Source organism: Zerene cesonia, unplaced genomic scaffold, assembly GCF_012273895.1.
Source record: "Zerene cesonia ecotype Mississippi unplaced genomic scaffold, Zerene_cesonia_1.1 Zces_u003, whole genome shotgun sequence".
NCBI lineage: Eukaryota > Metazoa > Arthropoda > Insecta > Lepidoptera > Pieridae > Zerene > Zerene cesonia.
This window is the reverse complement of record NW_024045133.1, coordinates 2890690-2913423: the sequence shown is the minus strand read 5'-3', so window position 1 is coordinate 2913423 and position 22734 is coordinate 2890690. Positions and strand designations below refer to the sequence as shown.

Below are 22734 nucleotides of genomic sequence, written 5' to 3'. Positions count from 1 at the left end.
CGTATCCCGTAGGAATATCGGGATAAAAAGTTGCCTATATGTTATTCCAGCTGTCTACGTACCAAATTTCATTGCAATTGGTTCAGTAGTTTTTGCGTGAATGAGCAACAAACACACACACATCCTTACTAACTTTCGCATTTATAATATTGGTATAATAAGACTAGTATGATTAATAGGATTACAATGCTATAAAACTCAAAAGTTTTTAAATTTAACAAAACATCTAAACCAGCTTCATATCGAATTCGCCACACAGAGGGCACCAGCTGACAGATAAATATAAAAAATCATTAAAATCTACTATAGAAGAGTCGAATTGGGAACCTCCTCCCTTTTGGATATCAGTTGATATCAGAGAACAGAAAACATGGTGGAGGATATTTAATTTTTAGTTTTATACCATTGAAATGCTTTATAAATGAGAAATTTTGAAAGAATAGAAAAAATTTGATCACGAGGCAGGATCCGAACCTGCGTATCTTGCCTAACCGTAGCAACGCCTAGCCTCTCGGCCACCCGTGATCCCGCCACAGTAATCGAATTTCTTCTACTCTTTCGGTTCCATGTGCCTAAGGGGCACCCCGCGCCATCTATTGAGATGATTAAGAACCATCACAACCAATACGAAACATTATTTCAATGATTACAATATTGTATCGATGGAACGCGGCCTTTGTTAAATTTAATTTTTAGTTTTATAGCATTGAAATGCTTTATAAATGAGAAATTTTTCAAAATTTCTCATGGTAGAGGATAGCATTATTAAAATCTAGCGCCTGAAATAGACAACATTACACAGACAGGCAGAAGTCTGACGTACAGGACCAGCCCAACAATAAAAGTGAAGAGTTGGCATTGTTAGTGGTGAAAAAGAAAAAGATATAGCAGCACTATAGGGAAAGAAGTCATTTAGGAAGACATAGACACTAAAATAATCATTGCGCAAGATGACTTAGGAGACGACACATTATCAAATATGAGCTGATATTAACTGGAAATAGATAGGAAAATAGATGTAAAGATAGTTGAAAAGACATATATGTACAGAAAAGATATTTAAGAGGGAGTTAATGAATAAGAAATGATTAAGATATTACCAGAAACGGAAACAGATGAAACAGACGGATGTAGCAAATGTGATGAAGTTATGATGAGGTATGAGATAGAAACTAGGATAGAATAAACATGGATAGTGATAAAAAAAATTGGGAAGCTAACACTGTAATACTAGGTAGTGATAGAAAATCAGCAGACCAATGATGGCTCATTGGTGAGAAATAGGACTTATGATAGAGAGTCGGAGGTTTAATCCAGACGGTGTGTAAAAATTTCTAACCTTGGCGGTTCCGTACTTTTCCACGTTCTGGACAATCTGCAGCGCGGCGTATTTCGCCTCCAAACGCTTCTGCTTTGTCTCCGGTTTCTCTCCCTCTGCAATAAAAAACAATATGCATATTTAATTTTTTAGTTTTATAGCATTGAAATACTATATAAATGAAAAATTTTGAAAGAATAGAAAAATTAAATTTAACAAAGGCCGCGTTCCATTGATACAATATTGTGATCATTGAAATAATGTTTCGTATTGGTTGTGATGGTTCTTAATCATCTCAATAGATGGCGCGGGGTGCCCCTTAGGCACATGGAACCGAAAGAGTAGAAGAGATTCGATGAGTGTGGCGGGATCACGGGTGGCCGAGAGGGTAGGCGTTGCTACGGTTTGGCAAAAACGCCGGGTTCGAATCCCGCCTCGTCATCAAATTTTTTCTATTCTCTCAAATATTTGTCAATATATATATATATATATATATATTTAATTACTATGTATTACACTTTTTTCTTTATTTTTCTTTGCACCCCACTCTTTAATTCTTACTCACTATGTATGTATCATCAAAAAATTTTAGCATGATTGGGAGAAATCGCTCAGGGGCAATAAAGCCGCCCATCGTACATCACCAGAATACCATAAAGGTAGCGAGCGATACAATCCAATATTTTCCCCTTACCAGCCGTGTAAGGTCGTGGCAGGATATTCTGGAACGGCGCCGCGTGCAACAAATCAGTGACCTCTTCTTGACTGAGCGCCTGTGGATGAAAATTATTTGTCCATTCATTCAATTATATTAGGAAAATAATTATTTTCTATCAAAAAACTAAAAAAATCCTCGAAACTAGACGAATTTTAAATAGAACCACATGGCGGGCGCCAGATTTTGAACAAAAAAAAGAATCATTCGAAACGGTTCCACCCAATAAAAAATTATGACGCAACAATCACAAATACACAGTCGATTTGATAACCACCTCCTTTTAACCTCCTCTTTTTCATCCGCAGTAAGATTGTAAACGCTTTTAAGTATTATAATCTAACTCGCGAGACTGTTATCTATATTAATATTATAAAGCTGAAGAGTTTGTTTGAACGCACTAATCTCAGGAACTACTGGTCCGATTTGAAAAATTCTTTCAGCGTTAGATAGCACATTTATTGAGGAAGGCTATAGACTATATATTTACCATAGGCGAAGCCGGAACGGACCGCTAGTTATACATGTATCCAGTAGGACAAATATTAAACATAGATTAGCTTGTAAGACAATTGTCCTACAAGTTAATTATATATGCATCCAGTAAGATAAACATTAAATATTAATTAGCTTTTAGGGCAATTATCCTACAAGCTAATTATATATGCATCCAGTAAGATAAACATTAAACATTAATTAGCTTTTAGGGCAATTATCCTACAAGCTAATTATATATGCATCCAGTAAGATAAATATTAAACATTAATTAGGTTGTAGGACAATTGTCCTACAAGCTAATTATATATGCATCCAGTAGGATAAACATTAAACATTAATTAGCTTGTAGGACAATTGCCCAACAAGCTAATTATACATACATCCAGTAGGATAAACATAAAACATCCAGTAGGAGAAACATTAAACATTAATTAGCTTGTAGGACAATTGTCCTACAACGCATGCATGCATCTAGTAGGACAACCAGCGACCCACCAACCTGTTCGATGAGCATACAGAACAGTATGATGTTGCCGAGCTCGCGGAACGCGTGGAACAGCTCCGTGCGCGCGTCCGGGTACTGCACTATGTCCGTCAGCTGCGCGTGGTAGTAGCCGAGCACGCCTGCGGGGGGGGAGGGGGGGGTGAATATCACTAGATATTAATGTGCCCTTTTGAAATGAAATTCTTTATCTAATATATAACATTCTCGTGTCACAGTTTTCGTTGCCATACTCCTCCGAAACGGCTTGACCGATTTTGATGAAATTTTTTTGTGCTTAACCGGTATCTATGAGAATCGGCCAACATCATCAACATATTTTTCATACCCCTAAATGATAAATGTAAGGCAGAACAGCGTTTGCCGGGTGCAGCTAGTTGCTTATAGAAAAAAGAAGAACTGAACATCACATTAAAAGTAAGCAAAAGGCGGCCGGCCGATTGAGGACTGGAAAGTGGAAAGTGGAAATGGATAGGGAAGAGTGAGGCAAAAGGAAATGTGAACATGTAAATCCACTTAATACAGCAAGGGAGAGTTCTAGAAAAAAAGACAGGGAACACGATTTTGACTCATAATAACCTAGTACGTCTAGGACATAGTGAAATTGTGAATTAAAGCAGCTGATAATTATTTGCTTAATATGTTTGATCAATTTTTGGAAGTCAAATGGGTTATGTAACCACATAACGTGTGCATTGCGTCCCGTGCTGCGCCGTGCGGCGGGTGTCTGCGCCCCATGCCCCATGCCCCCCCCCTCACCGTTGGAGCCGTAGTCGTATCGCGGCAGCTTGCAGTGGCGCGGCATGGCGGCGTGCAGCGCGCGCGTGAACTGCGCGAGCGTGCCGTGCAGCAGGCCGCGCGCCACGCCCAGCAGCTCGCCGACCACCACGGCCACGCCCTGGTAGCCGAGCAGCCGCACCAGCGCGTGCAGGTGCTGCGCGCCCACGAAGCCTGACCCGCCGGCCGGACAGACAAAACTCTCACTATATAGTATGAAGCGGAGTCGCTTCCCGCGTGTGTGTGTATACGCTTGGAATTTTAAAACTACACAACGGATTCTGATGGGTTTTTTTTTTAATAGATAGAGTGACTCAAGAGGAAGATTTATTTGTACAATAACATCGAGATCATCATCATCAAGATGAAGGGTAACAAAGTTCTGAATTGGCATATAATGGTGCAACATATAAAAAAAATCGTTAAAATCTACAACAATTAATAATTACTAAGCGTATCCCTATGTAATTCTTGGGGGTGTACCTCAAGGGTCACATTTCGGGCCCAATTTGTTTGCTTTTTTATTTTAGTAAATTACCTTAAAGGTAAAAACATCAGAAGTAGATATTGAACACGTTCAACAAGCTGTACCGAATTTATTTATGGTCAATTTATAAAAAACTGCGCGTCAAGGTTCAAACATGATGCAACTAGACAAATAATAAAAACATCCTATCCTACTATCCTACTAATATTATAAATGCGAAAGTTTGTAAGGATGTGTATGTGTTCGATGCTATTTCACGCAAAAAGTGCTGAACCGATTGCAATGAAATTTGGTACATAGACAGCTGGACAACTGGAATAACATATAGGCAACTTTTTATTCCGAAATTCCTACGGGATATGAACTTATGCGGGTGATACCACGGGGCGCAGCTAGTAAATATATATAATCAAGGTCAAACTCAAAATCTCTCTCTCTTAATCATGTAAACATCAGGCATAATGCTTAGGAGCAACTTGCCCCAGTCGACTTAATGCATATCATACAATACAGGTACAATTTATATGGATTTTTGTAAGGCGTTTGATAATTTGGATCATTTGAAGATGGTATTGATGTACTAATGTTAAATTATTTAGTAAAACACCACGTTAAAAGTTCGAAAAACAACAACCTAAAAGTTCAACCTGACAAACTCACGAAATTCAGTACTGAAGGTGTCGTTCCTAAGATACGTGACTGAGTGACATTTTCTTTTGACGCACTATTTTTGACTAAATGATTCATTCTCTTTTTTCCTTTCTTCCTTCCTTCTTTCAAATTCACACACCTCTTCAGAGTGTTATAGCATAAGAAACTCACCGTTATATTGCGCATATTGCGCGGAATACGCCAGGCTCAGCTGCTTGGAGCCCCACAGCATGGCGTGGCCGTACTGCTGCGGCTTTTCGCGCTGCACCCCCGGCGCGAACTGAATGCCGCGACACTTGACGAAACTGATGGCGGGAGATAGATTTATTTATTTATTAATAAAGTAACAAGTAATTTACAGGTTTTACCCCAAAGCATTACATGTTTAATTTGCATGAAAAAATATAAAAATAGTATACAATTGAGATGCGCGTTGTATATAAACGGGGAGATCGATTTATGTAGATAGTGGAAGTTGAGGGTGGAGGTAGAAAAAAGTTAAAAAAATTCTACAAATATAGACATTACATCCTACTTATATATTTATAGACGCGAAAGTTTTTAATATAGTTGAATGAATGGATGGATGGATGGATAAATGGATGGATAGATGGATGGATGGATGGATGGATGGATGGATGGATGGATGGATAGATGGATGGATGGGTGGATGGATGGATGGATGGATGGATGTATGGATGTTACTCTTTCAAACAAAAAAAGATGACGCCGCGTGTTACGAGCTAGGGATGAAATAAAGTATGTATTCAAATCTTATACAGAAAATGACAAGAGATAAAGAAGGGAAATGGGAAAAAAAGGAAAACTACATTATTACACCATCCTTATTATACTACTGTACTAGTAAATATTAATGGAACAAAAATATGGCAAAAGACATAAAAAAAATCAAATACTCCAGAGGCTCGTTTCCTTTTCCTCACCCGTTCCAGTCCAGTTACAGTCCCTTCTTTCCAGTCGTTAGCCCTTTCCTTTTCCCTTACCCCATACAAGCGGGCAGCGCATTCGCTGAGGCACTACCTTTGCGAACATTCCTGGGCGGTGGTGATTGTTTACATAAAAAAGTATGACATAAAAAAAATCTCGGAAAAGCATCTCACCGGTCGGTGGCTGCGTTGTAGCAGTAGTTCGGCAGGAAGTCATAGTTGAGCTCCCAGAACACGTGCAGCGTGACGCGGCCGTACGGCGCCAGCACGCCGTGGTCCGACTCGCGCAGGATCGCCTCGAACTCGTCCAGCGTCAGGTAGCGGCTCAGCAGCTTGTGGCACAGCCGGTTCACCGCTATCAGACCTTCCAGCTCCTGGAAATTGCCACCCGTCAATCCGTGCTGGGATCATTTGATGGAGCTGGTGGGTCGCCACCACCGCCCATGGACATCTGGAGAGGCGTAAGGTCGATTACAGACCTTAAGCCACTACGAATGGATTGCCGACTATAGATTGGAAAAAGATTATGAAAGGATTGACGAGAGGGATGAAGGAATGGATTGGGAAGAGTAAAGAAGTGGATATGGGCCTCCGGCTCCAGCGGCGGTGTTTATGACAAATTGTACAACGAAGAATAAGTAAGTAAATGAAATGTCTGTCTGTTTGTCGATTGCGATTTCAAAGAACCACGGCACAGATTTAGATGGATTCGGTAATCAACCCCTAAATGTAGACTTGGGGATGAAAGTTGTTTAGCTTTAGCTATTCAAATATTTGTTATAAAAAAATGGATGACTAACCTATGCAATTTTACACATTTAAGTAAAAGCCCTTTCGCTGGGAATCGCCATGCAAAATATGAAAGTCTTATACTATTCATGACAAAGATACGCATGGTGTGATGATGATGATGAAGATGATGATGAAGATGATGATGATGATGATGATGATGATGATGAAAGCAATTATGATGTTAATAATGACGATGATGATTCCCACTCACCACAACGCCAGTGATATCGCCCGCTTCGAACTTGGCGACCGCCGCGTCGAGGGCGCGATGCATGTCCGCATTGATTCTTTGAGCGACCTGAGAATGCGAGAAATTACCTATTTTGTCATACTTATATATATACTAGCTGCACGCCCCGGCTCCGCCCGGGTAGTCATTTAATGTAATTGAAATAATATAAACTATTCCATCTTTTAAGTTGGATCAAACTGGACACGGTGTGAAAAATTTGATTGAAATCGGTTGAGTAGTTTAGGAGTCGCATCGCAGACAAACAACGTAATGACACGTAATTTATATAGTATATTAAGACACTTTATTAAACTGTTTAATGAGTACAATTATATTTGTAAAACTGTTTCAGGCTTTAGAAGTCCTCACATTATTGTTATATTGTCTGACTGTCTGTCTGTGCGTGCGTGTGCCACACAGTCAGATTAACAGCATTACAGTTCTCTTTTTTGAGGTGATATTTATAATTAGATATGTGAACAAATTTATTTTTTATATTATTTTATACCTATTTGCATGTTAGAATCCTAACTGTGTTGATACACTGTTTCGTATAATTTTTTTTTTAAATAAATGCTTTCTATTCTATTATTTTCTATTCCTCTCTTCTTATTCCAACCATTTGTTGTGTGTACGTGTAGTCGGCCAGTGTGTGTGTGCGTACGTATGATTTTGTGCGTGTGTGTGTGCGCGTGCGTGTGTGTGCGCGTGCGTATGTGTGCGGGTGTGTGTGCGTGTGCGTGTGCGACTCACGAGCGCGCACAGGTCGACGTGGCGGCCGAGCAGCGCCACGTGGCGCTGGCGCAGCAGCGACGCGTAGCGGCCCGCGCCGCAGCCCGTGCTGGCGCCGCGCGCCGCGCACTCCGCGCGGTACCGCTTGTCGAGCAGCATGCTGCGGGGGGAGGGGGGGGGGAAACATCGTTCAGAAATTATAATTTTTATGTGTGGTATACGAGCACGCTTCGGCACGAATTGGACCAGCTTTGGAGAAGTACCGTACCCCGACACGAGACGGGCGTGAAACAATACACTGCTGTTTTTCGTTCGGCGAGTGGGGAAGCCGGAGACCCATATCCTTTTCCTTACCCTTCCCTTTTTCTTCATCCCATTACAATTTGAATTCGTCAATCCATTTGTAGATGCGTTCGGTCTATAATCGACCTTACGCCTCTTCAAATGTTCATGGGCGGTGGTAACGCTTACCATCAGGCGACCCACCAGCTCCATTGCCATCGGTAACATAAAGCAAATAGAAGCGTGCTAAAACTTCTCGTTAAAAGCGTTCGGTATGGGCCGATGATGATGATGATGATAAAGCGAACAGAAGCGCTAATTAAAACCGCTCACTAAGTTAAATATAAAACTACCCTCACCTAGCGGCCAGCTGCTTGTAGTGCGAGTAGACCAGCTCAGACAGCTTGTAGACAAACTGGTCGAAGCAGAGATTCACCTCCGCCTCCACCTCGTCGTACAGAAACTGTTTCTTGAACACCGTGAGCGCGTACTGGGCGGAATCATTGTATAGATCCAGCGGGTATAAGACGTATCTGAGGACATTTTTATTAATCTGTGACATTAAAACTGCATATGTAATAGAGCATAATTTTAATTCTTAGTTTTATAGCATTAAAATGGTTTAATAACGAGAAATTTTGAAAGAATAGAAAAAAAATTCGAGACCGAGGCGGGATTCGAACCCGCGTCCTATTGCTAAACCGTAGCAACGCCTAGCGTCTCGGCCACCCGTGATCCCGCCACACTGATCAAATCTCTTCGACTCTTTCGGTTTCATGTGCCTAAAGGACACCCAGGTACGGCTTGGCAAAATAAAAGTATTTTTCTTCCATAGACAATCATAGATATTTAAAACACAAAAATAAAATAAATTGGTCTGATGATTTATTAAAAAAGAAGGAGTTTTTTTTTACAATTATAGAAGTTTATGAAGGAATTCTTTCGGTTTTATTCTACTGGTTTTAAACGAAGAATAATATATTCTCTTAAGATAAATTCCACGCTGAGACTCATATCTCACATTATAAGATGGCAATACTAAATCATGGAATAGCAATACCATTGCACCTTGCACCAATAAAGACTTTAGTAAAAGAATCCCATATTATCAGTTACCATTCCCACATTATGGGATAGTAATCCCATCCTGTCCCGATCCCACCAGATCTGGTCCAATCCCACACAATGGTTAATAATTCATCCCCATCGCATCTAATCCCAATCCGATATTATCCGATACCAATCCCACATTACGGGATCACAATCCCATCCTATCTTAAACCCACCAGATCAGATATATAACTACCCTCTAACCCTATATGGGACAGATGGGATTCGAATCCCACACTCACTCCATCATGGCCGGCTCCTTGCTCCTCAATATGTGGTCGGTCAGTATCCACGGCATGGACATCTCAATCGGGAACTGAATCCGCTTCTCCATCGTTATGAGATCGTTGCACTCCTCGTTGTGCTGGTGGCGGACCGTGCATTTCTGCGGACGAGAACTCAAACTCAAACTCACACTCATTTTTTTATGTCATCGTCACCAATGGAGCTGGCGGGTCGCCTGATGGTAAGCGCTACCACCGACCATGGACATTTGAAGAGGCGTAAAGTCGATTGCAGACATGCAAATGGATTGCTCTACAAATGAATTGCCGACTACAAATTGGAAAGGGATTAAGAAAGGACTGGCGAGAGGAATAAAGGACTGGGAAGGGTAAGAAAAAGGATATGGGCCTTCGGCTCCCCCACTCACCGAACGAAACGCAGCAGCTTGCTACTATTTCACGCAGGTGCGAGGTTGACTCCCACATACAAAAAATGTGATGGAAGGAAGGTGGAATTTCTCCACTTAAAAGACTTAACAGTTTATTTCAATTACAATCAACGACAACCCGGGCGGCGCCGAGGCGTGCAGCTAGTATATATACTCGTACTATATACTAAACGCTCGTACCGGCTCCGGCCGGATATCAAGATACCTGTTTTATCCCAAGGGAGCATTTAATCGGGATAAAAAGTATCCTATAACACAAGTCGACTCATACCCTGTCTGTAAGCCAAATTTCAACAAAATCCGTTCAGTAGTTTCAGCGTTATTGACGGTCAAACAACAAACAAACAAACTTTCACATTTATAAAATTAGTGTGCTAGATTACGGACTAATAATTAAAACTCACATTAACTTTCCGCCCCATGGTCATCTCCAAATAGAACTCGCGGTACCACAGCTGAGAGAGGTCGCAGCACTTGGAGAGAGAGTCTGAAAAGACACATTTCATTCATTCATTCATTCATTCATTTGAAGATTGAAAAATTAGACCGTGAAACACAGAAAGTTTGATGAAGATGATGATGATGATGTTAATGATGATGATGGTAATAATGAAAACATTATTATTTCATACAAGCTGCGCCCCGCAGTTTCACCCGGATAAGCCCGTATCGCGTAGGAATATCGGGATAAAAAGTTGCCTATGTGCTATTCCAGTTGTCCAGCTGTCTACGTGCCAAATTTCATTGCAATCGGTTCAGTAGCTTTTGCGTGAAAGAGCAACAAACACACACACACACATCCTTACAAACTTTCGTATTTATAATATTAGTAGGACAGGATAGGATCGAAGGCGAGATACATCTTTAAGACGTTGATATTGGTGAAGATGATGAAAAATAGTTTATTAATGACAATAAAGGTGATGATGAACGAACGCTCACCAGCCAAATTGAGCAGGTACGTCCAATAGAAGCTCTGCCGGTGGAAGGTCTCGATCTGCTGCAGCGTGGCCGCGTCCAGGTCTTTCCGCAGCGTCCTTCGCCCGCCGGACTTGTCTGACACCAGGGCCTCCAGCTGCGTCCGCACCATGTACAACTGCGTCGATGATGGGCCTGATGATTATTTGTTGTTATTATTATTCATTATGAGAGTGACCTATTACAAAAAAAAAATAAAAACAATATGAACTATACAATAAAACAGTAAAAATCTCACACTAACTTTTCTACAATTTTGAGTCGGCAGACGGAGCGGGCAAATGACGGAGCAAGTGAAGCGGTAAGTGAATGACCGATTTAGTGAATTTCTGAATGAGCAAGCGAATGAATGACTGAGTGACTGAGCAAATGAGCGAGTTAGTTAAAATTTCAATAAGCGAGTGAGTGTGTCCGAGTGAATAAGAGAGTGAATGACTGAGTGACTGAGCAAGTGAGCGAGTGAGTAAATATTTCAATAAGCGAGTGAGTGTATCCGAGTGAATAAGTGAGTGTGCGTGTGGATGAATGAGTGAGCAAACGAGTGAATGAGTAAGAGAAAGTGCGAATGTGTGATTGAGTGAGCGAGTGTGCGAGCGAGTGAGCGAGTGAGCGAGCGACTCACCGACGTTGCGGCGCGGCACCTTGATGGTGAAGCTGGCGTCGGCGTCCTTCTTGCCGCGCAGCGCCGGGTCCTGCTGCGGCTCGCAGCCGCGCGCCCAGTCGCCGCACGTCTCGCGCACCGACACTATGATGCTGGGGAAAATACAAAATAATTATATTATATTTATGTATTTATTCTATATTTGTATACATTAAAGAAATCAATCAAACTCAAACTCGAGCTAAAATAAATATCAATTATTATTAGTACTATAATTCGATTAGATTCTGGTGTTATGGATAACACCAGAATCTTTTATCAATATATTTTCTTTCTTTCCTAACTTAACTGACTTTAAAAAGAGGAGCATATCAATTTCACTACATTTTGTTTTTTTTTGTGTGTGTGTATTACCACATAACTTTTCACTGAGAAAACCAATTTTCACCAATCTTCCTCCTTCTCCTTCCTCCAGCTCCGCTACTCCGATGCCCCCCCCCTCCCCCCTTCTTAGTAACTCACCTCCTGATCAGGTCCTTCTTGTTCTTGATCGCCTTCCGCAGCGGCTCGCGCAGCATCAGCTGCACGAAGTCCTGCAGCTCCGCGTAGATGGCGCGGCGGGCCGCGTCCGCGAACACGGTCTCCATGCGCGCGACCAGCACCTGGAGGCCCTTGATCATCGCGATCACTTCGATCGTCGCGAACTTCTCCTCGGAGCTGTAGTTGTATCGGGTCGCCTGTGGGTACGCCAATTCCATAAAAAAAAGGTGAAGTCCCGTGTGCCCCAGTGGGGCATGGGGGTGGATGATGGTACATCTGTTTCACTGATCGATTTTCTTTACGGACAAGTAGGCGATCAGCTTTCTGTGTCCTGCCAGACGGAGATTTTTTTTTGTGCGTCCCCACCGGGAATTGAATCGAGGACCCCTCGGTTCCACGCTCACGTGTTAACCACTGTACCAATGAGGCGGTCATCGGTTCGATACATATACATATATATAGTGCACACGGAGATAGAATGAAGCACTATTGAGTCTTCATGACGTCACTTTTATTACCACCGGTTCAGGAAGCGGTGGTGAATGTTGCCTCTGCGAATGCGTTGCTTGATTTTAAGGGGAAAGGAAAGGATTAACGAAAAGGAAAAGAAGGAATGGACTGGGGAATGGATCGGGGCGTCCAGCCCTCCCAATCACCGTACACATTAACGAAACACATTATGGAATAGTAGCATGCGAATTTATGGTACTATTAGTTGCGCCCCGCGGTTTCACCCGCGTAAGTCCGTATCCCGTAGGAACATCGGGATAAAAAATTGCCTATATGTTATTCCAGTTGTCCAGCTGTCTACGTACCAAATTTCATTGACATCGGTTCAGTAGTAGTTTTTGCGTGAAAGAGCAACACATCAAAACACACACACACACGTCCTCACAAACTTTCGCATTTATAATATTAGTAGGATGTGACGCCGATCTCTTGTGTGAGTGTGAGCTGGCCCAACGCGTGATTCCCACATTAATAAAATTTAAATTATCATCAGATGATGGTCATCAGCTGGCTCTCCCCCTCCCCCAATCACGCACTCTAACTCCCACCCACACGCCACTGTCGCACCCCACTGCCCGCTATCCCCCCACCCCCTCCACCCCCTTTCGCTCCGATCCCTCACCCGCTCGTACTCCTCGGCGTCGGGCGGGCAGCGCGGGTTGGTCGCGTGGTCGGTCGGGTGCAGCAGCTTCCAGGAGCAGAGCTCGGTGAGCACGGAGCACCACGAGGAGAGCAGCTGCAGCCCGCGCAGGCAGAGCTCGGCGACCGCGCGGTTCTCCGCGTCGGTGCCGGCCTCCTTGAACGTGGTCGTCACCTGGACGCGGACAGACACAAAAAAAAAAAATAAGAAAAAAAAAAAGTTCGACTTGCGTTTCAACCAGGCTTCGCCCGTGGTACATGTACAATTCAGAACCTATAGAACTCGGGGTGAAAGAATTTTTGAAATCCAATTTCAGTCTTATATAAACGGAAACAGGTGAAAGACAATTATTTACTGTTTAACTTTAGCTATAATATAACATAGACAATAGACGCTTTTCAGAAACAACCCAACATTAAAAATAGTTATTCACACAAAACCTATACAAAAGTGACTTTTCACACAAAACCTTCAAAAAAATGACATTTCACACAAAACTTAAACAATAATGGCTATTCACATAAAGCTTATACAAAATGGCTATTCACATAAAACTTACGCATAATGGCTTTTCACACAATACTTACGCAAAAATGGCTTTCGCATAAAACTTACACAAAAATGGCTTTTCACATAACACAGTTTGGCTAATGACCTCATAAAACAGAAAGTCTACCAACCTCATTACTATATCTCGCAAGTTCCGAAATATAATTCTGGTGTTCTTCGCGTATCTGAGGCAGGTGGACCATCAGGTCAGCCTGAGGAGAAGGCGGATTCGGGCTGGACGACAGCGGCCACCTGGTTGAGGGGAAATAAATTTTCAGCATTAACATAAAGGCATATAATTTAATTTAATTTAAACACTTTATTGTGCTGCCAACTGAATACAAAAATAAAAACAAAACTTATACTTAAAAAAAAGGGGGATACAGCACAGAAGGCGGCCTTATCACTTACAAGTGATCACTACCAGGCAACCAACTTAAAGATAGATAGCAACATAACTTAAAAGGAGGTAGGTAAAAAGTATAGCAAATACAACAAATAAAATAACTACATTCTAAAAATTTCATCAACTCAAATAAATAAATGTCAATTTAAGAAGCAGTTTCGAATACTAAAAATTATTTATGGAACAATACAAACAGTACGGGACTGTTATATTTATTGATATCTCATTTTTGCCAATGCAAACGCAGTATCTTACAGGTATAGGTGTAAATAACAAGATACAGATGTACAGATAGCGATAGATACAGGTAAGGATTCAGATACAGGTACAGCAGATGTTCAGATACAGGTAAGGATTCAGATACAGGTACAGCAGATGTTCAGATACAGGTAAGGATTCAGATACAGGTACAGATAACTCACTTGCTCGGATCGTAATGTTTCGAACGCTTGATATAATTAAAAGGCGCTATTTGCATATCACCGAACAACGGGACCACTTCGAGATTCTGAAATATTATTAACATTTAATAAATGAATAAATAAAAAAACCACATATTTTATACGGTTTATTTGATTTACCAGTAGACATGGATGTTTATAAAATGTATAATATTCAGGTAAAGACACATCTAAACAAATAAAATTTATTATTTTTTGTTATGCCATTCTTTAATTATAAGCGGTGTAACTAACATGACTCTCTTTGATATGTATGCATTAAAAATATCTTCACTGCCGAATATCATCAGAATCCGTTCAGTCGTTTTCGCGTGAAAGGGTAACAGACATACAGCCATGTATTCATACAAACTTTCGTGTCTATGTCACTAGTAGGATATGTATAATCCCCACAAATTATATTAACGCTAAGTAACTCTGTCTATCTGTCTGTCTCTTGTCCACTAACCACTGAACTGATGTGGATGAAATTAAGCAGCAAGATAGCTCGAGACCCGAGAGTACATGGGATAGGTTTTATCCCGGAAATGCCACGGGAACTACGCGAGTTTTTCTTTGAACAAGCGGACAAATCCGCGGGCGGCAAGCTAGTGTAAGGAATTTACCTTAAATATTCTATCAATCCGGTCCAACCGTATCTTTTTCTTTTGATCCAATCTGTTGATGTTGCAAACTTCGGAATCCATTAGGAACAGGCCGAATCCCATGACCTAGAAAATATATAGAACGGTCAAGCGTGTGCCGACATAGCTACATCGTTTTTTCTTTCAATTTATTTAGTGAATTAAATTCGAATTTTATTTTTGAAATAAAAGCATCAAATTGGTGCGTATTAATGGGACTTATTTTTAATTATGAGAAAATAAAAAAAGAAATGGACCAGAAATTCAGAGTTTTCGAATATTTCATAGGAGAAAAAAAAGAGAAAACATTCATCGTCGATCTAATAAAAAAAACAGTTTTTTTTTTTACGTTTGAATCCATTGATCCATTTAATCTTTAGTTTTATAGCATTGAAATGCTTTATAAATGAGAAATTTTGAAAGCGTAGAAAAAGGCGTTGCTACGGTTAGGCAAGAAACGCGGGTTCGAATCCCGCCTCGTGATCAATTTTTTTTATATTTTTTCAAAATTTCTCATTCATTTATTCATACATGTATTGCAAATCTGAAGCGTCTGTTTGTTTGAAAGCGCTAATCTCAGGAACTAGCGGTCCAATTTGAAAAATTATTTCAGTGTTAGATAGCCCATTCAGTGAATGTGCCTTAAGGCTATACTGTATCACGAGCGAAGCCGGGCCGCGCAGTTAGTCTATACTAATATTATAAAGCTGAAGAGTTTGTTTGTTTGAACGCACTTATCTCAGAAACTACAGGACCGATTGGAAAAACTCTTTCAGTGTTAGATAGCCCATTTATTGAGGAAGGCTATAGGCCACATATGTACCACGGGCGAAGCCGTGGGCGCGCAGCTAGTCAATTAACAAAACGTCGACATACCTTAACGAGCATGTGTTTTTCGGATGGCATCAAATACATTCTAGTTTCGTACATATGCACGCATATATTGACAACGTCAGCCAACAGATCCTCGTATCCTGAAAGACGAACATACAAACATATAAATGAAAGTACAAAAATAAAAAAATAAACTTCTTGAGTTATAGTGTAACTAACACCACTTTCTTTTGTATATAGTATATAGTACCTGGATGACCGAGCTTTGCTCGGTTTAACTTCGTGAAATTATATTGTTTATAAGCGTTTTTTCCAAGATCGTTTAGGCATTTTTAAGTGAACACGTGCATTAAGAAGACACAAAACAATATAAACATTTAGTCTAACCTCAAAGCAAACACTCATTGACTTCGTTACTTGACAACGCCATCTGCTGGAACTTTAATTATTCGCCAAAAAATAGTATTAGTATTATTATTCGCCAATAGATGTCAGGAAGAGTCGCTAAGTTTAAATCGATAAAACACGAATATGACATTTTCTAAAACAGATTCCTAGCTAGAGATATATATATATATTAGCTGCACCCGGCAAATGCTGTTCTGCCTTACTCTTATCGTTTAGTGGTATGAAAAATAGATGTTAGCCGATTCTCAGACCTACCCAATATGCTTACCAAAATTTCAGAGGAATCGGTCAAGCCGTTTCGGAGGAGTATAGAGACTAACATTGTGACACGAGAATTTTATAATATATATATATATATATATATATATATATATATATATATATATATTATTTAATCTTTATATGTTTCTTTCCTTTCTTGTTTTCTTCTTCTTTGTTTGTTAATTTCTCATTTATATGTGATAAATAAAGTATATTGTATTGTATATATACATAAGAAAGTGGTGTTAGTAACTCTATTTATAACTTAAGAACGGTATGAGCGATAAGACTGAAAATTTGTGTAGGGGTAGTTTAGTACCAAGAGACGGACACAGGTAAGTTTTTTTATCCCGGAAGTCCCACGGCAACGGGAACAAGCGAGGAAATCGTTCCTATGCGGACAAAGCCGCGGGCGGGAAGCTAGTAATGAATAAATCGCGTTTAAATTCGTTAAAAAGTCTTCAATATCTAAATGTATAATACTCGCGTAAAATCAAACACAAGAACATACTAAAAATTAAAAGAGCAACTACAGAGTTTGTCGGCGGAGTCTCCGGCGCTTCTCTGTAGAGACCGCCTTCCGAACCGGCGGTAAATGTTATAACTGTGTTATGACGATTCAAAAGTGCGTCTATAAGAAGTCTAATTGAATAAATAAATGTTCGAGTTTGAGTTATATCCACACTGTAATATAAAACTGAAGGGTTTGTTTGTATGCTCTAATCTCAGGAGCAACTGAACCGGATTTTGAAGACTTTAGTATAAAGCAAACTCGCTTCCCACGTCTGTCTTTATCTATGCATGCTTAGATCTTAAAAATATACATAATTATATATATACAAGAATTGCTCGTTTAAAGTGATTATGATTTCGATAATATCTTAAGGAGCACCCCACGCTTTTTTTCAAATAATATATTTTTTTTTTACTCACACTATTATTAATTTATATTCATTGAAATTTTTAACACTATTTTCTTAATTTAAATTCATTTAAATTTATTTTCTATTCTTTAGTTCGGTTTCCTATGAAAAGCGTGTTTTTTAGTTTTTTTTAACAATTATTTTTTTTAATAGATAGAGTGATTCAATAGGAAGGTTTATATGTATAATAACATACATTAACCTACTCCGAATTTAACGCGTGCGACGCCGCGGGTAACAGCTAGTAAAAGATAAAACTCACCATAAAGTTCTAAACTAGTCCTACAAATCCTACTTCCTACTAATATTATAAATGCGAAAGTTTGTAAGGATGTGTGTGTTTGTTGCTCTTTCACGCAAAAACTGCTGGACCGATTGCAACGAAATTTGGTACGTAGACAGCTGGACAACTGGAATAACATATAGGCATCTTTTCATCCCGATATTCCTACGGGATACGGACTTCCGCCGGTGAAACCGCGGGGCGCAGCTAGTTAAAGATAAAACTCACCAGTAATCTTTTAAACAAGTAAAAGATAACACTCATCAGTAATCTTTTAAACAAATAAAAGATAACACTCACCATTAATCTTTTAAACAAGTAAAAGATAACACTCACCATTAATCCTTTATATCAAGTAAAAGATAACACTCACCATTGATCTTTTCGAGGGCATCCTTAACAGTGTCCCTTATTTTGTTCTGTGTCGCGAGGAACATGGACAGGTTCTGGGACTCTTGCAGACTCTGACTGTCCGACATTACCTTGAGAAATTGAGCCGCTCTGTGAAGGATACATCATAATATATAAAAAAATATCTCATATATATAAAACTAGCTGTGACCCGCGGTCGAAACCGCGGAAGTCCGTATCCCGTAGGAATATCGGTATAAAAAGTGCCTATGTGTTATTTCAGTTGTCCAGCTATCTACGAAGCAAATTTCATTGCAATCGGTTCAGTAGTTTTTGCGTGAAAGAGTAACAGACGCACGCATACATATGCATCCATCCTCACAAACTTTCGCATTTATAGTATTATTATTCGCCATTAGATGTCAGGAAGAATCATAATAAATTGGGACTACTCAAACGCAAGTAAGTTTAAGTCGATAAAACACGAATAAAACCCGAATATGACATTTTCTAAAAAAAATTCCTAGCTAGATCGATTTATCGCCCCCGAAACCCCCTATATACTAAATTTCATGAAAATCGTTGGAGCCGATTCCGAGATTCCAATTATATATATATATATATATATATATATATATATATATATATATATATATATATACAAGAATTGCTCGTTTAAAGGTATAAGATTCACGTGTCACAATTTTAGTAACCGTAGTTCTTATGAAATTTTGTGTCCATATGGGGTATGTGTCTGAAAATCGCCCAACATCTATTTTTATACCGCTAAGCTACCGTCAGCAAGTATATATATATTTATAAATGAATCCACCGTGAGGCCATCGCGGGTAACCGGCTGGAGCGATTTCAAAAATCCTTTCATCATTAGAAATATGTAATTACACTGGAGTGGTATAGGCTATATATGCACCACGAGAAAAACCGGGGCGAACACCTATTCTTAGTGTATATAACTAGCTGGCTCGGCTCACTCGGAAACAAAAAACACAAAAAATACCGACCAACAAACACACCATTTACACACCACCCACCCACACCCACACACACACACACACACACAAACACAAACTCTCACCTCCTGTACGTGGAATAATCGTTCTTCACCGAGCTCTTCATGTTCTTCAACTCGTCGAGAACGGCGAACATGTTGACGAACTTGCCGAGCGTCAAGAGGTACGCCTCCGACACGAAGTCCCTCCTCTTCTCCGCGTGACACAGCCGGCGGACCTCGCCGCAGAATCTCTCTATCGCCTTACGCTGAAAATATAGTTAAAAGAATAAATAAAAAACCAAACATTACTGATCAAGTAAATTGTATCACTTTTAGTATCACCTTTTCTTATTTTAATATACCTGGCTGCGCCCCACGGTTTCACCCGCTAAGTCCATATCCCGTGGGAATATCGGGATTAAATGTTGCCTATATGTTATTGCAGTTGTCCAGCTGTCTACGTACCAAATATCATTGCAATCGTTTCAGTAGTTTTTGTGTGAAAGAGCAACAAACACACACACACATCCTTACAAACTTTCGCATTTATAATATTAGTATGATGATCTGATATGATAGTATGATGAAGTATGACTAGTAGGATAGGAAGTAGGATATAGTAGTAGTAGGATTGTCACAGACCCTCCATACACTCCATACAAGTTAGTAATTTTAATTGTAAATCTGTCCATTTTAAGTGGGTCAAAATAGAGTCTAAAGGGGGAGTCGAGCACGCTTCGGCACGAATTAGGCCAGCTCGCACCGGGGACGTACCACACACCTACAGAAAACCGGCGTGACATAATAGCATGCTACTGTGTTTCATACAGTGAGTGGGCGAGTCCGAGACCCGTTTCCTTTTCCTCACCCATCCCAGTCCATTCCTTCTTTTTAGTCGTCAAGCATTTCCTTATCCCTTTTCCATTTAATGCGTGCAGCGCATTCTCAGAGGTCTAAGCCACTGTGAATGTTTATTGCGGTGGTGATCGCTAGGGTTACATACAAACATACAGGTGAAGCTGATTAATGTGTGTCAAAAATAACACACATACACACACACATTTTAATGTAGGAAACGAATAAGTACCTGGAAGTACATGAATTGAAGCAATTTGTCCACTTCAGGGGCAAGCACTTGCACCGTCCTCTCATATATGTGAACCCTATCCGGTTGTTCGTTGGACCTCGGCTGAGGTATTGCCCGACTGCAGCATCGCCAAGTGTACAGCATCACAGCATGAGCGTTGCCCTCTTCTAGGAGTTCGTTCTGGAAATACATGGTGTTTTTATGTGAAACAATAGTTTATTATGAGTTAAAAAGAAAGAAAGAAACATTTATTCAGCTCCACATGAAAAAATAAAAACAATACAATTAACACACAAAACACAATGAAATAAAGAAAAACTTAAGGAGACATAAAGTGGATAAAGTAAGCTGTTACATAATAAATTCTACCCCTAATGGAATAAAATAGGGGATGAAAGTATGTACCATGAAAATTTATTAAGAGCACATTGGCAAAGCTGCCTGCAACAGAAATACATAAGACATGTAATTTATAACATGTAATTCATGTAATTCATAAATTTTACATTAAGATGAATTATACTGACTGTCCTTATTAAACTAATATTATAAATTTATAAAAACAGAAGGGTGTTTGTTTATTTGTGCTTCTGTCATGTCACAATGGAGCAGTCTTATCATATGACTGGCTGCGTCCCGCGGTTCCACTTGTAAAAACTAGCCTATATATTATTCCAGCTGTCTATGTAGCAAATTTCATTGCATTTGGTTCAGTAGTTTTTGCCTGAATGAGCAACAAACACACATACATCCTTATAAACTTTCGCATTTATAATATTAGTAGGATTGAAAGTAGGAAAGGATATATTAGGATTAAGTAGTATAGTAGGTAGGATATATTACCTATCAAAAAAATAATGTGTTACACTGTTAGCAATATATTACAGATCACAATGGCTGGATGATGTACATGAATGTAAGATCAACTTATAAGACCAGCTTTTGTAACATTTTTTTGTTTTGACGTGACAACGTCTTATATTAGGTTGCGGCTCGGAGTCACTCATGAAACAGTGTAACGCCCGGTAACGTTACGATGAGTCACCGAACTATGATCGGTCCGCCGCGCGCGCAGCACTAGAGAATTAGGCGCATTGAATCGGCGCGTGCTTGTGTCTCTGTCTCTGTCTTTTTAGTAAACAAAATACATTTTCTATAGTTAAAATTTGTGCAATTCTTATTTTCATTCAATTCCTTGTTCCTATTGTGCAATTTAATAATATTCATATCAATTCTACCGAGAAAAAGTTGTCACGTAAAATCTTCGCTCGTAAAACCGACTTTACAGGCAACCATTTTTTTGCTTATTTTTTTATCGTGGCTTTAGCTTTTATTGTGATGAGATGTTTTTGATCAGCTTACACTGCCGGCTGTCAAGCTGATAGAAGACAGGGTGAACTCGAATGGGAGCAGAGCTTCTCCTGCCTTGTGCTTACATCTATTCCGTTCATAGTCTTAAACTGAGTGCAGATAATTAGAAAAAAAGAAAAAAAAGTTTTTCTAGTAGTTAGTTATATAATCACTCACCAAGTTGGCATGTATGGTGGCTTCTTCAATATACTTGGCAATGCCAGTGACGAAGCCATTGCGGTCTTCGAAGTTGGTGTCAAAGTTCGCTTGATATAGGATGGAGCAGGGTGCTGCCTCGATGCAGGGCTGCTCGTCTGAAATTCGTGTTTCACAATCGGAATTAGTTTACCTAATACTATATGATATATCTGGCTAATAAGCGCTTGTCGTCGAGATGCGAAATACGTGCCCGTTTATTATGTATGTATGATATATCTGTATTTTATTATGTTTGTAAAGTTTTCTTGCAAAAACTGCTGCACCATTGGAAAGCTGCAACTTTGTTGAGTAACATAGGCTCTACAAGTACCGGGCAAAGACAGTAAATTACATTTTATGATCAATTTCTTTCATTTCGGATCAGTAGTAGTTGCGGGAAGAAATCTCTATCCATACAACATAGACTATCGCGTTTATAATTGTAGTAGGAGAGACCTTCGAAATTCTATTAAATATAACAGTTTAATCTGAAAACCAATTGGTATAGTATGAGAGAAGAAAACTAACCAGGTAGTGTGAGTTCATCCAGCACATCCACATTGCTCAACGCATCAGACAAAGATACTTTCTCACTAACAGACATTTTAAATGTCTTCTAATTTCAACCGGAAGCGACTAATTCTTACAATTGAGTAAACACTTATTATTTCCGAAAATAATTTTATAATAAAAACATTTCTGTGACATTAGAATACACAATATTTGACAGATAACAAATTGGCAGCTTGATAAATGTCGGGCCAACTCCCACTAAATGTTGCTACTATAGATGTGTTACATTTTCTACCAAAAAATTCTTATGCATTAAAATATAGACACTACAAAACGTATTATTGTTAATTAATAAATTATTTCTTGTAATTACACAACAAGCAGCGAAACAAGGCAGAATTGCGTGCGTACAACGCATTCACAATATTTAATATAGTTACTATTTTTGAATAATCTCTTTTCTACCTAAAGTCTGTATTACTATATGCGA

The 22734-nt window shown here is 39.6% G+C and overlaps 1 protein-coding gene across 2 annotated transcripts in view; it reads right to left on the bottom strand.

The window, feature by feature from the left end:
• The window catches only part of LOC119838504 (cytoplasmic FMR1-interacting protein), a 27241-nt gene extending 4770 nt beyond the window's left edge, over positions 1-22471 (bottom strand). The window contains exons 1-24 of one of the 2 annotated variants that reach the window (XM_038364465.1): positions 22260-22471; positions 21711-21847; positions 20184-20363; positions 19181-19362; positions 18107-18234; positions 15901-15998; positions 15007-15111; positions 14363-14448; positions 13666-13786; positions 12968-13159; positions 11818-12032; positions 11317-11447; positions 10659-10829; positions 10121-10203; positions 9286-9428; positions 8293-8466; positions 7673-7811; positions 6899-6985; positions 6070-6269; positions 5120-5253; positions 3793-3984; positions 3031-3155; positions 2013-2091; positions 1340-1434 (exon numbers count right to left, since the gene is read on the bottom strand). In XM_038364465.1, coding sequence (XP_038220393.1) covers positions 1340-1434; positions 2013-2091; positions 3031-3155; positions 3793-3984; positions 5120-5253; positions 6070-6269; positions 6899-6985; positions 7673-7811; positions 8293-8466; positions 9286-9428; positions 10121-10203; positions 10659-10829; positions 11317-11447; positions 11818-12032; positions 12968-13159; positions 13666-13786; positions 14363-14448; positions 15007-15111; positions 15901-15998; positions 18107-18234; positions 19181-19362; positions 20184-20363; positions 21711-21847; positions 22260-22335 — 3273 coding nt within the window. In that variant the 5' untranslated portion in view covers positions 22336-22471. Of the gene's footprint in view, positions 1-1339; positions 1435-2012; positions 2092-3030; positions 3156-3792; positions 3985-5119; positions 5254-6069; positions 6270-6898; positions 6986-7672; positions 7812-8292; positions 8467-9285; positions 9429-10120; positions 10204-10658; positions 10830-11316; positions 11448-11817; positions 12033-12967; positions 13160-13665; positions 13787-14362; positions 14449-15006; positions 15112-15900; positions 15999-18033; positions 18041-18106; positions 18235-19180; positions 19363-20183; positions 20364-21710; positions 21848-22259 lie in introns of those variants that run through there. The other variant, XM_038364466.1, reaches the window with a different exon arrangement.
• Positions 22472-22734: the final 263 nt, after the last annotated feature.